The 10,950-nt window shown below is 69.6% G+C and overlaps 2 protein-coding genes across 7 annotated transcripts; both read right to left on the reverse strand.

The window, feature by feature from the left end:
• Positions 1 to 186: 186 nt before the first annotated feature.
• IRF7 (interferon regulatory factor 7) lies at positions 187 to 2,826 on the reverse strand. Of its 4 annotated transcripts, none has more exons than XM_062195601.1 (10): positions 2,742 to 2,826; positions 2,198 to 2,437; positions 1,957 to 2,119; positions 1,671 to 1,878; positions 1,530 to 1,582; positions 1,307 to 1,454; positions 1,112 to 1,198; positions 653 to 1,036; positions 462 to 580; positions 187 to 385 (listed from the first exon to the last, which is right to left on the reverse strand). In XM_062195601.1, exons 2-10 carry the CDS (start codon positions 2,215 to 2,217, stop codon positions 239 to 241), a joined length of 1,329 nt encoding a protein of 442 aa, XP_062051585.1. In that variant the 5' UTR covers positions 2,218 to 2,437; positions 2,742 to 2,826; the 3' UTR covers positions 187 to 238. The 4 variants fall into 4 exon arrangements, with proteins under 4 accessions (XP_062051585.1, XP_062051584.1, XP_062051587.1 ...); XM_062195600.1 differs by having other exon boundaries at positions 1,530 to 1,585; XM_062195603.1 differs by lacking the exon at positions 1,307 to 1,454 and having other exon boundaries at positions 1,112 to 1,208.
• Positions 2,827 to 3,207: 381 nt separating this feature from the next.
• Positions 3,208 to 8,322, reverse strand: CDHR5 (cadherin related family member 5). 3 transcript variants are annotated; one of them, XM_062197700.1, is made up of 15 exons: positions 8,183 to 8,322; positions 7,940 to 8,115; positions 7,673 to 7,723; positions 7,176 to 7,268; positions 6,963 to 7,064; positions 6,771 to 6,881; positions 6,518 to 6,688; positions 6,087 to 6,177; positions 5,908 to 6,005; positions 5,633 to 5,833; positions 5,415 to 5,528; positions 5,247 to 5,331; positions 4,454 to 5,023; positions 3,794 to 3,951; positions 3,208 to 3,626 (listed from the first exon to the last, which is right to left on the reverse strand). In XM_062197700.1, the coding sequence occupies exons 1-15, from the start codon at positions 8,286 to 8,288 to the stop codon at positions 3,255 to 3,257; spliced, it is 2,499 nt and encodes an 832-aa protein (XP_062053684.1). In that variant the 5' UTR covers positions 8,289 to 8,322; the 3' UTR covers positions 3,208 to 3,254. The 3 variants fall into 3 exon arrangements, with proteins under 3 accessions (XP_062053684.1, XP_062053683.1, XP_062053682.1); XM_062197699.1 differs by having other exon boundaries at positions 4,454 to 5,152; XM_062197698.1 differs by having other exon boundaries at positions 3,513 to 3,626; positions 4,454 to 5,036.
• Between the last annotated feature and the right edge of the window lie 2,628 nt (positions 8,323 to 10,950).

The following is a 10,950-nucleotide window of genomic DNA, read 5'->3' on the forward strand; positions in this document are numbered from 1 at the left end:
AGGCCTCAGTGCTGGGCGGGCGGAGGGGGCCTGCGTCACCCTGCACGGCTGTGGAAGACGCCCGGTCTGCGCACACGCACAGCAGCTGGCTGTGGGGCCCCCAGGGAAGCCAGCACGCTCGCTCAAGGCTGTTCTGTCTGGGGCCTGGCAGGCCGCCGGTCCCTGCACACCCGAGTCGGACAGCACTGGTTCTCAGGTTCTCTTTATTGGGGGCCGGCTGGGGCCCAGCCTAGGCGGGCTACCCCAGCTCCATGAGGAAGCGCTCAATGTCGTCATACAGGCTGTTGGTGCTGGACAGGCACAGGCTCAGGCTGCTGCTGTCCAGGGAGGACACGCCCTCCCGCTGCACCCCCTGCAGGTATGCACGGCACAGCCATGGCTCCAGCTGCAGGGAGGGCACACGTCAGGGGCTGGCGTCCACGGGCTGTGCCCTGGGCGTCCCTTCCAGCACCGGGGCTCACCTTGACCAGGACCAGGCTCTTGTCTTTGGACCTGCGGGCCGACAGGTCCTGCCCGAAGCCCAAGTAGATGGTGTAGCGTGGGGAGTCCTTGCGCCGCCGTGCCCGGAACTCCGCCAGCTCTGCCAGAGATGGCTGTGGTGAGCCCAGGGGGCCACTGAAGACAGCCCCCCCCCCCCCTGTGTCTTACTGACCTTGGAAGAAGGTGCTGAAGTCGAAGATGGGAGTGTGGCAGTTCCGCGCCAGGGGCTGGGCGGGGCTGGAGGGGCTGTCGCAGCCCAGGGGGCCGCCCACCTCCCAGTACACCTTGCACTTGCCCATGCGCAGGGCCCACAGCCCCCAGCCCCGCAGCTCCAGCTGCAGCCCAGGCGCCACGTGCCGCAGCAGCTCCTCCGTGTACCGCAGCTGCTTCTGGTCCGCCAGCTCGGCCGGGCTGGGGAAGGCCACCTGCTGCGCCCCTGCCACAGCGGGGCTGGGGGGCCCATACAGGAACACGCAGCTCGGGTGCCCCACCACCTCCTGCAGCACCGTGCGCCCCTTGTACATGATGGTCACGTCCAGGACCCCTGGGCTGGGCTCTGTGTGCAGAACTCGCTGTGAGCACTGGGGGCCTGTGGGAGGCAGGGGCTGGGGGTGCTGTGTGGGGTGCTCACCTGTCATTAGGGCCCGCGCCGGGGGCTGTGGGCTCAGAGCGCCCTCTGCAGTGCATGCTGGGTACACTTCAACAGGGAGCCCTGGGCCTGAGGAAGACTATGGTAGGAACAGCAGCTCTGACCCAGCCATGGCCAGCACTGCGCCCACTGAGGCGGCCCCCTCCCCCTGGCAGCGACACCCAAGGGCTTCCTCACCCAGAGTCTGCGGAGGGGCTGGGTCTGCCCCCCACTCCTCCCCCAGGCAGCTCTGCTGCAGAGCCTCCAGCAGGATGTCCCCGCAGGGCCCGGCCGGGGCCGCAGCGGCCGCTGCTCCGCCGGCCAGGAGTGGCGTGGGGGCCCCACCCTGCGGGGAAAACACCACGTAAGCAGCTCCGGAGCCCCACCCCGTCCCACCCCCGGAGCCGGTTGGCCAGACCACCTGTGTGGGTGGGGCATCTTGGAGAGCATCTTCCTCCTCCTCCATGCCTGGGTCTTCTGAGGAGGGAGCGGGGCGTTAGAACCCTGCGGCAGCCTGGCCGCAACCCTGTCCCGGCAGCCTGGCCCCTGGGGCCTTCCTCACCTCTCCCGCGCGGCGTGGGGCTCAGCTCGAACACCTTGTGCGGGTCTGCGGGGTCCGTAGAGTTATCGCGCAGCATCACGAAGCGCCGCGTGCTCTGCAGCGCGCAGCGGAAGTTGGTTTTCCAGCCAGCGCGCTCAGCCGCTTCTGGGGGCAGCCGGTCCCCTTCGAGGCGGCTGGGCGGCCACCTACCGCGGGCCACCGCCCAGGCCTGGGCAGAGAGAGAACGGGGAGTCCGGAGCAGCCCCTCCCCTTCGGACGGGGCGCGCGCCGGGGGCGGGGGTCCCACCTTGAAGATGCGCGCGTCGGCTTCGCTCAGGTCCCTGCGCGCGAAGTGCTTCCAGGGCACGCGGAAGCGCGTGCGGGCCTCATTCAGCCAGCACAGCCCCTCGTAGCGGCCGCTGCTGACCTGCCGCAGGAGCCACTCCCCGAAGAGCACGCGTGGGGCCCGCCTGCGGCGGAGGAACCGTGAGGTCGGGGAGGGCGGAGGGAGGGCTGGCCGCGCAGCCGGGGAGCGGCCGGGTGCTCACCCCTCGGGAGCGGAGGCCATCGCTCGGACACAGGGACAGGGTGCGCGGTCCGGTCCGGGCAGGGGTGGCCGCAGGTGACCCAGGTGTTCCGGGGGTCACGGCTGCGGGTTGAGGGCTTGTAGCCACGACGTCAGCGCGGCGAGGTGGCTACAGGTTGTGACTGCAGATGTGGCGAGGCACACACGTGCAGTCACAGGTCTGAGCCAGCGTCAGGTCTGCACGGTGGTCGCAGGCCGGACCCTGCAGAGGCCGCGGGAAAGGCCGCATGAAGGGGGCGGGCCCGCAGCCGCCCAGGAAAACGAAACCACAAGTCGCCGGGAAACGAAACCTACAAGGCGGGCCGAGCGCCCGGCAGCTTCCCGGCCCCCGGCAGCTTCCCGGCCCCGGCCGGCCCGATCCTCAGCCCCCGGCCCGCAGCGCCATCAGCCACCCGACCCCCCACCCCGTCCCAGCTCAGCCCCAGGCCCCCGCTCCGCCTGAGCCTGCGGGCGCCCGGCCTGGTGCGGCACCTCCCCGGCACCGCTCCGACGGGGGCCCCGTGTACCTGGACGCCGGAGCCGCCGGGACGGAAGAGTGGTCTCGAAGCGCTGCGGCCAGCGCGCACTTTTATGCGGGGCAGAGGGGTCACGTGCGTTCTGTGGGGGCGGGCCGGTTACCGCAACGCGGAAGTGGGCGGTCTGGGGCCGCCTGCCCGGCTCTCTGCAGGTCAGGCTGCCTCCCCGGGAAGCTCCCGGAACGGGCCGGGGGCGAGGGCGCAGTGGGGCCCCAAACCACCTGGCCCGAGGGAGGGGCGGGCGGCGTCCGACGCTCTCCGATCGCCCATGACCGTGGGGAAACTGCCTGTGGAGGCCAGCCCGGCAGGGACCCCATCCCTGCTTCGCTCGGCCACCCTTCCAGCCCTTTAGCTCAGCCCGACCCCGACAGCCTCGATGTGGAGCCTGGGGGCGCGGTCCGGACGCAGGCTAGCGGCTGGGGTTCCCCGGCCGCCCACAGACACCTCGGCCCCGGCATGATTGGAAAATGCTTTATTCTGTCCCTTGGCGGGGACCCGCGGGCGCTAGATGTAGGTGTATTCCGTGCCCGGCGCATCGTGGGGACTCGGGTCTGGGCCCACGTCCTCGTCGCCCGCGCCATCCGCACCCGGCGTGTTGATCACCACGACATCCGCCTCGGCCCCGATGTCCTCGCCAAACCACACGGCCTTGTAGCCGCCCTCGGGCCGCCGCTCCTTGGTCAGGATGGACCTCACGGCCTCGGGGCTGCCCTGAGCATGCGTGGTGGCCGGGGACCCAGGGGCGTGCTCTGAGGGCGCGGGGCTGGGGGGCGCAGCGGGCGGGGGCTCAGGCCCGGCGCTGGGGGTGGGAGCCCGGTTGGCGTCGTCCGGGCCGGGCAGGAAGGCCTGGTTGTCAAAGTCGGAGGGCGCAGGCTCCTAGGTTGGGGCACAGGGGGGTGGCAGCGTCGGCGTCATGCAGCCCGGTGGGCTCCCCCTCTTGGAGGCCCTGGTGTGACCACAGCCCTGGGTCCCAGCCTCTGCTGCCCTGCCCCCACCATCCCCCTCCCCCCCGCCCTCCCCCCACACCTTGCCCCGGGCCTCACTAGAACTTTGTCGGAGCAGCACTTGAACCACGGGCCATAGAGCTTGTGGGCCAGGAAGGCCACGCCGAGGAGGGCCAGCAGCAGCAGGGCGCCCAGCACGCCGCCCAGCACGGCCATGTCCACCACAGAGAACAACTGGCCATCGCCCACTGGCGCCCCTGTGGGAGACACCACTGCCACTCAGGGTTCCCAGGGCCGCGGCGTGCCAGGCTCAGCAACGCCCTGAGCACAAGCCAGCTGCCAGCCATCCCTGGAGCAGAGCACTAGGGGGCGCCAGCGAGGCTGGGCTACCGGGCAGGGGTGGTGCCACCTGCTGCCAGCACGGTGGGCAGGGCCACAAGGACGCCCCAGCCCTGCGGTGGACCGATATGCTGTTGGCTCAATGCCCAGTGCCGGCAACTACTCCTTCTCAGACCAGAAGGGGCCCTGGTCAGCCTCCTGCTGCACACGGCTGTCTACCTGCCACCTCCCCACACCCCGGGCACCACCCCAGGATGCCTGTGTGGGGCAGCTGGCCCAGGGTTCCCCTGCTGCTCTCCCTGGCCTGGGATGGAGGCTGCCTGGGGGTGGGGCTCCTGCTGGGCCTAGGCAGGGTTGTTGAAGTTGGGGTCTGTGCTGAGCCCCTGGTTGTGGCTGGCATGGGGGCGGGGGACCCCACACCTGAGGATGCTGGCTGAGAGGTTCCTGGTGTTGGGGGCCGAGAGGTTCCTGGGGTCAGGGTCTGTGTTGAGCTCCTGGTTGTGGTTGGCGTGGAGGAGGGGGACCCCGTATCCGGGGATGTCGGCCGAGAGGTTCCTGGGGTCAGGGTCTGTGTTGAGCTCCTGGTTGTGGTTGGCGTGGAGGAGGGGGACCCCGTATCCGGGGATGTCGGCCGAGAGGTTCCTGGGGTCAGGGTCTGTGTTGAGCTCCTGGTTGTGGTTGGCGTGGAGGAGGGGGACCCCGTATCCGGGGATGTCGGCCGAGAGGTTCCTGGGGTCAGGGTCTGTGTTGAGCTCCTGGTTGTGGTTGGCGTGGAGGAGGGGGACCCCGTATCCGGGGATGTCGGCCGAGAGGTTCCTGGGGTCAGGGTCTGTGTTGAGCTCCTGGTTGTGGTTGGCGTGGAGGAGGGGGACCCCGTATCCGGGGATGTCGGCCGAGAGGTTCCTGGGGTCAGGGTCTGTGTTGAGCTCCTGGTTGTGGTTGGCGTGGAGGAGGGGGACCCCGTATCCGGGGATGTCGGCCGAGAGGTTCCTGGGGTCAGGGTCTGTGTTGAGCCCCAGGTCGTGGTTGGCGTGGGGGAGGGGGATCCCCCAGGCATGGCTGAAGCGGTTTGGGGAGGCCCCTGCGAGGGCACTGTCGTTTCTCCCGTCTCTGGGCGGCCTGAGGGGCCAGGGGCAGCAATGGGCTTGCCTCAGCTCCCCGGCACCCATGCCCTGGGGGCGGGGACAGCCTGCCCTGGCTCTCTGGAGCTCACCTGTGGAGGGGGCCTCCTGCTCAGAGACACGGATCTCGGCAACAGTGGTGGCCATGGCCGTGGTCACTGTGTTGGTGGCCTCCACCTGGCACAGGAAGGGGCTGGTCCTGCCTGAGACCCTCCTTACCTCCCCCCCCCAGGACTCGCTGGCCATGCCCCGCCCTGCACCTCTGCATAGAAGACCACAGCGTGGGGCAGCTGGGTGGTGGTCAGCACGGTCTCGCCCTCCATCCGGAACTCTGAGCAGTTGGTGATGCGATACGTGATGGCCGAGTTGAAGTCCTGCCACGGCCCCAGTCAGTCGTGCACCTGCTGTCCCAGTGTCCACCCCAACCCACCTGGGGAAGGCCAGGGACCCCCCCGAGCCAGCGGGCGGCTCTGTGTACCGGGAAGTCGGGGTCCTGAGCCTGGATCCTCAGCGGCTGAGCCGGGGAAGTTGCGTCCCTGACCACCGTGCCGGCGCCGGAGCCAGGCACCACTGTGCCTTGGTACAGGCTCTGGGGGAAGCGGGGTGGGCTGCCCGTGGCCGCACGGGCCTCGACGGTGACCTGGGTCACGGAATACCTGGCCAGGTCGGCCTGCTCACCCTGGGGGACAGGGAGTGCGTGGGTCAGGGTGCAGGAAAGCGGGGGACCCCACCCCACACAGTGCCGGCGCCCACCTTCACCAGCAGGACAAAGGTTGTGGGGCTGGGGATGCCGCTGGCCATGGTGAGGTTGCCCGAGTTGGCATCGATGATGAACACACCACCCTGGTTTCCTGGGAGGGCGATCGGGTGGTCAGCCTCACATCCAGGCTTGGCCCAGGTGGGGATGGGGCTGGGGACGGGGCCTCACTCACCCCCCAGCAGGCTGTAGATGATGGGCTGGCCAATGCCCGAGTCTCCGTCCTCTGCATAGATGGGTCCAGGGCGTAGGATGAGGGGACCCGGCTGCGGGGATGGCCAGGGGAGGGGACACTGTGGGACGGGTGCGGTGGCCAGCCGGGGCTGGGGCGGGGCCCAGTTGGTCAATGGCCACATGTCCCTGCCAGGCCCGAGTCTCCAGGGACATCTGAATGCTGGGTCAGCAGGAATGTTCACAGGGAAGTTGGATTCCTGCCTCCCATGCACTGCCCAGCCAGGGCCCACTGCCCCCTGGTGGCTGGGGAGGGAGTTGCTCGGCACTGCCCAACAGGTCCCAGGACCCAGTGCCCATGGCTGGATGTCACCAAAGCTGGGAGGACCCAAGCCCGCCCTGACCCCGCCCAGGCCGGCTGCAGCGCCCCGTTACCAGCGTGTGCCCCGTGGGGACTGCCCCCTGGTACTGGGCCTGTATGCAGACATGGCCATCTGAGTAGCTGCAAGGCAGGAACCAGGGTGGCCGCAGGTCAGCGGGCAGCACCTTCAGGATCAGGGTGGCCGTGGCCGTGTGGCTGGGCTGCTTGTCCTCCTGCTGGGTGTCCTGCAGTAGCCACTGGTCAGGCGGGCAGCAGCCTCACTGGGGCCCCAGTGTCTAGCACCCGGGGCCGGTGGGGCCTGCTCACCCGCACCAGCAGCCGGAAGGTCATTTCTGACCACTTGTCGAAGTCCAGGGTCCGGTCCAGCCTCAGGGCAGGGTGGTTTGCGCCCGCCAGGGAGAAGAAGACCCCAGCACCCTGAAGAGAGGGGGACGCGACCTGAGAGGCTGGGGGGTGGACACAGGGCTGGTGTCTGCCGGGCGCTGGGGCAGCACTGACCGGGGTCACTTCCTGGAGTGTGTAGAACAAGGTGTCGCTCTCGTCGAGGTCCTTGGCTTCCAGTTCTGTCTCGGGGATGACTGTGGAGTTCACTTTCGTATCCTGGACGTGGACAGGGGTGGGCTGGGGTGGGCCACACTGGAGACCCCAGGGGCAAGCCCCTGGCCCAGCCCCCAGCCCCCAGGGCCGGCCCCGAGGCTCCGCCGGGCTCACCTCCTCCACACCCTTCTGCAGGGTGTCGAAGGGGAACCTGGGGGGGTTGTCGTTGACGTCCAGCACGGTCACGAACACTCGCAGCCTTGTCACCTGCAAGGCGTGGCCGGCGTCTCCCTGAGGGTCCCTGGGGTGCCCAGCCCACTCCCTCCTTCCCTCACTCTTGGGGCCAGGGCGCTGTGAACCCCTGTGGGGTCCCGGCCCTGGGTGTGGCCGGCATCCCAATCGCCATCCCTCTCACCCAGTATGCAGAAGCCCAGGCACGAGCAGAGGGGCTGAGGTGGGCCGGGGGTAAAAGGGAGCAAGTGGGCCAGTCGGAAGTTTCCAGAAAGGACATATTGGTGGCAGAGGCCAGGGTGTGCGTGGGTGCCAGGGCGCCAGGCCGCGGGGGTTGGGGCATCCTGGCGAGAAGGCAGTCTCAGGTGTGGCCGAAGCATGCCCTGGGTGAGCTCATCCCTGGACCCTGGCGTGGGAGGGGCCGGGAGGGGCGGACTCACCACCGTGGTCCCTCTCCTGCACTCCAGGTCGGCCTCCAGGAAGGTCGTGGCCTGCGGAGGCAGGGGGATGTTGGGAGGCGCCTGCCCAGCGCCCAGCACACGGTCCCCACGGCACGGGCCAGGAGCCCGAGGCAGGAGGGCGGCTGCCGGCCACGGCCCCCAAGCCCAGGGCCGACGCCAGATCAGCCAGTGCCTGGCAGAAACGTGCCCGGGAGGGGTGGGGGGGAGGGACTCCGGTCACACCCACCCCACCCCCGCTGCTCCCACCTCGTAGTCTGGACTCGAGCTGAGAAACAGCTGGGTCCCCTGCATCCGGAATGCGGAGGGGGTGGTCGAGGGGCCGAGGGCCACCTGCAGGCCGTCGGGGACGTAGATGTCAACCAGGGGCTCCGACACGTTCGAGTTCTCCTTCACCTCGAAGAGGGTCTTGTTGATGGAGCAGACTGCAGCGGGCAGCACGGTCAGCACCCCCGCCCACCCCGCCCCGCCCCGCCCCTGCCCGGCACCTACCCTGTGCCTGGGCCTCGGCCCCCCAGGGCTGGCCCGGCAGCCCCGGGAGCAGCAGCAGCAGGGGAGGCCACAGCAGGGGCCAGGCCCCCGTCCTGGTGGCCGTCATCCGGCCGGCTGGCGTCTGGCGTCCGTCTGGCGTCCGTCCGTCCCCCCCCCCCCGGTCCTGAACTGCCCAGTTCCTGCCGTGCACGACCTTTGCCCCGGCAGGCACCGCCCCGCTTTATGGCTTCACAGCCGGCCTCTGCCAGGGGGGATCCCGCCGGCCGGCTGGGCACGGGCTGGCTGCAGCCAGGAGGGGGACGCCAGGTGGTCATTTGCCCCCCCTCCACCCCAGGGTCACCTGGGGCTCAACCCACAAACGAGGTGTGAGCTGCTGGGGCTACGGCCTGGGGCGCCGGGATGGGGGCTGGAAGGCCCACAGCGAGGCGGGGGTCCAGGGTTCCCTTCCAGGCCCACCTCCCCTCCCTCGCCATCTAAATCCCACAGGATTCTGAGGGTCCTGATCTCCTCCTGGGACCCCCACACCTCCAGCGGCCAGGGAGAGGCCAGAAAGGAGGGAGGAACTCAGGGACCGGGTCCATCCCCTGGCCTGCAGTGGGACCCCACCCAGCGTGGACGCCATGGCCAGCCCGGCAGTCACAGGGCCTGGGCATGTTGGTGCTGCCCCTGGAGCCCTGGGCCACCACCCCGTCTCTCCCCACCCCTCTTCACCCCCACATCCCTGCTCCAAGGCCCGGGGTGGGGCAGGCCCCAGGGAGGTCAGAGGATGGACAGCAGGTGGCCCGGTGGCTCCCAGGGGTAAAGGGCAGCTGGGCGTGGTCTGAGCCCTGGGGCCCTGCTCCCACACGGCAGCCACGGGTCGGGGTCCCAGTTCCTCCTTTATTAGTGCGAGGACAACCCCCCCGCCTGCCCCCTGCAGGACCCCCTCCTTCTCTGTGGTCACCATCAGGGTGTCCAAGGCGCTGCTTCAGTCTTGGCGCCGGCCAGCTCCAAAACCGAGACCCCAGCCCCGGGCCCAGGAGGCAGCAGGGTTGATCAGGCGGGGCCCAGGGGTGGCCCGAGGAGCCTCCTGCGGAGACAGCCACCTTGGGGGCTGCGGCCTGGGAGCTGGAGACTCCCCATAACCCCACCCCCGCACACAGGGTCCCAGGGGGCAGGAGCTGGCAGGAGCAGGGCGCTCACCAGGCCTGCAGGTGGGCAGTGGGGCCACTTCGGGCAGGGCCTGGACCAGGAGGCGGGGCCGGGCTTGGAGTCCTGCAGGCTGCACAGACACACACACACCCGGTTAGCGCTAGTCCTGGAGTCGGGGGCGCAGGGGGCCGGCCGTCCCAGCCGGGTCTCCCCCGCGCGGGTCGCGCCCTCACCGGCCCACGCTCACCTGCGCTTGCCCAGGAGGCCCTGCAGCAGGCGCTGTAGGCGCGCGCGGTCCCGCAAGCGGCTGAGCTCGCTCGTCAGGGTCCCGTCCGAGTGGCGCGGGGCCCGGGGCGGGGGACGGCGCGCGCGGCCGGGGGCAGGGGCGCCTCGCAGCCTGGGGAGCTGGCCCAGCTCGGGCGCGGGCGCGGCTGGACCCGCGAGCGGCAGCAGGAGCAGCAGCAGCAGCAGCAGCAGGGGCCGGGGGGCCATGCTGGGCGCGGGGCAGGCCGAGTTCCGGCGCCCGCAGCCCCGCGCCGCCCTTTATAGCGGCGCCCGGCGGACCGGGGGCTCCCAGCGCCGCCCCGGCTCCACGCGGCCCGGCCGCGCCCATCGGTCCCCGCAGGCCGGGGCCGCCCCCCCAGCTGTCGCGCGCGCCGGCGCCCGCCCCCTGCGCCACGGCGGCGCCCCTTGGCGCAGAGCGGGGCCGCGGGGCGAGCGGGAGGGCGAGCCTTCCCCGGCGCAGGTGCTTGGACCCTGCCACGCACGGGGGACCCCGGATGGAGCCCGGGCTTCGGCCGGGCCAGCCCTGGTTTTGCCGGTATTCGGGGAGTGAACCGGGAGACGGAGGCTCGCGCTCTCCCCTCTCCCTCCTCTTTGTCTCCCGCCTGTCGAATAAGCAAAAGAAATGCGTGGTACAACTTGAAACGTCAACCTTTTAAAATTTAAGATACTTTATTAACAATAAGCACACACATCTGTGGGCTACACTGTGGCTAATTTTCCTCTGTGCCCACTGAAGTATTTTTAAATTGGAGATTTGACACTTTTTTAGCATTTTGCCAAATTCACTGCATATGCGGCCAGTGTGGACCCGCCTCGGGGTCAGCGTCCAGGACAAGGGGACGGGGCCTCGACGCCATCCGCGTGGCAGGTGTCCGGGCCGGCTCCCCCGCGGCGCGGAGGGGCTCCCCCCCCAGGGGCTCACTGTGCCCCGCGCCCTGTCCTCGCTCTTGGGGACTTCTTTGGCGCGGATCGCTCAGATGTGTTGTTCAGTCCGGCGCTGTGGCGCAGCCGGTAAAGCCTCCCTCTGCAGGGCCGGCATCCCATGTGGGCGCCGGTTCGAGTCCCGGCTGCCCCACTTCCGATCCAGCTCTCTGCTATGTCCTGGGAAAGCAGTGGAGGATGGCCCAGGTGGAGACCCGGAGGAAGCTCCTGGCTTCAGCCTGGCCCAGCCCCAGCCCTGTTTCCCCATCTGGGGAGTGAGCCAGCAGGTGGAAGATTCTCTTTCTCTATAACTCTGTCTTTCAAATAAACAAATATTTAAATAAAAAGAAAATATTTATTAAAAAAGAGCTGAGTGGAGGGCCGCCACCGTGGCTCACTTGGCTAATCCTCCACCTACGGCACCAGCACCC

This window comes from Lepus europaeus, chromosome 7 (assembly GCF_033115175.1).
Source record: "Lepus europaeus isolate LE1 chromosome 7, mLepTim1.pri, whole genome shotgun sequence".
Taxonomy (NCBI): Eukaryota; Metazoa; Chordata; class Mammalia; order Lagomorpha; family Leporidae; genus Lepus; species Lepus europaeus.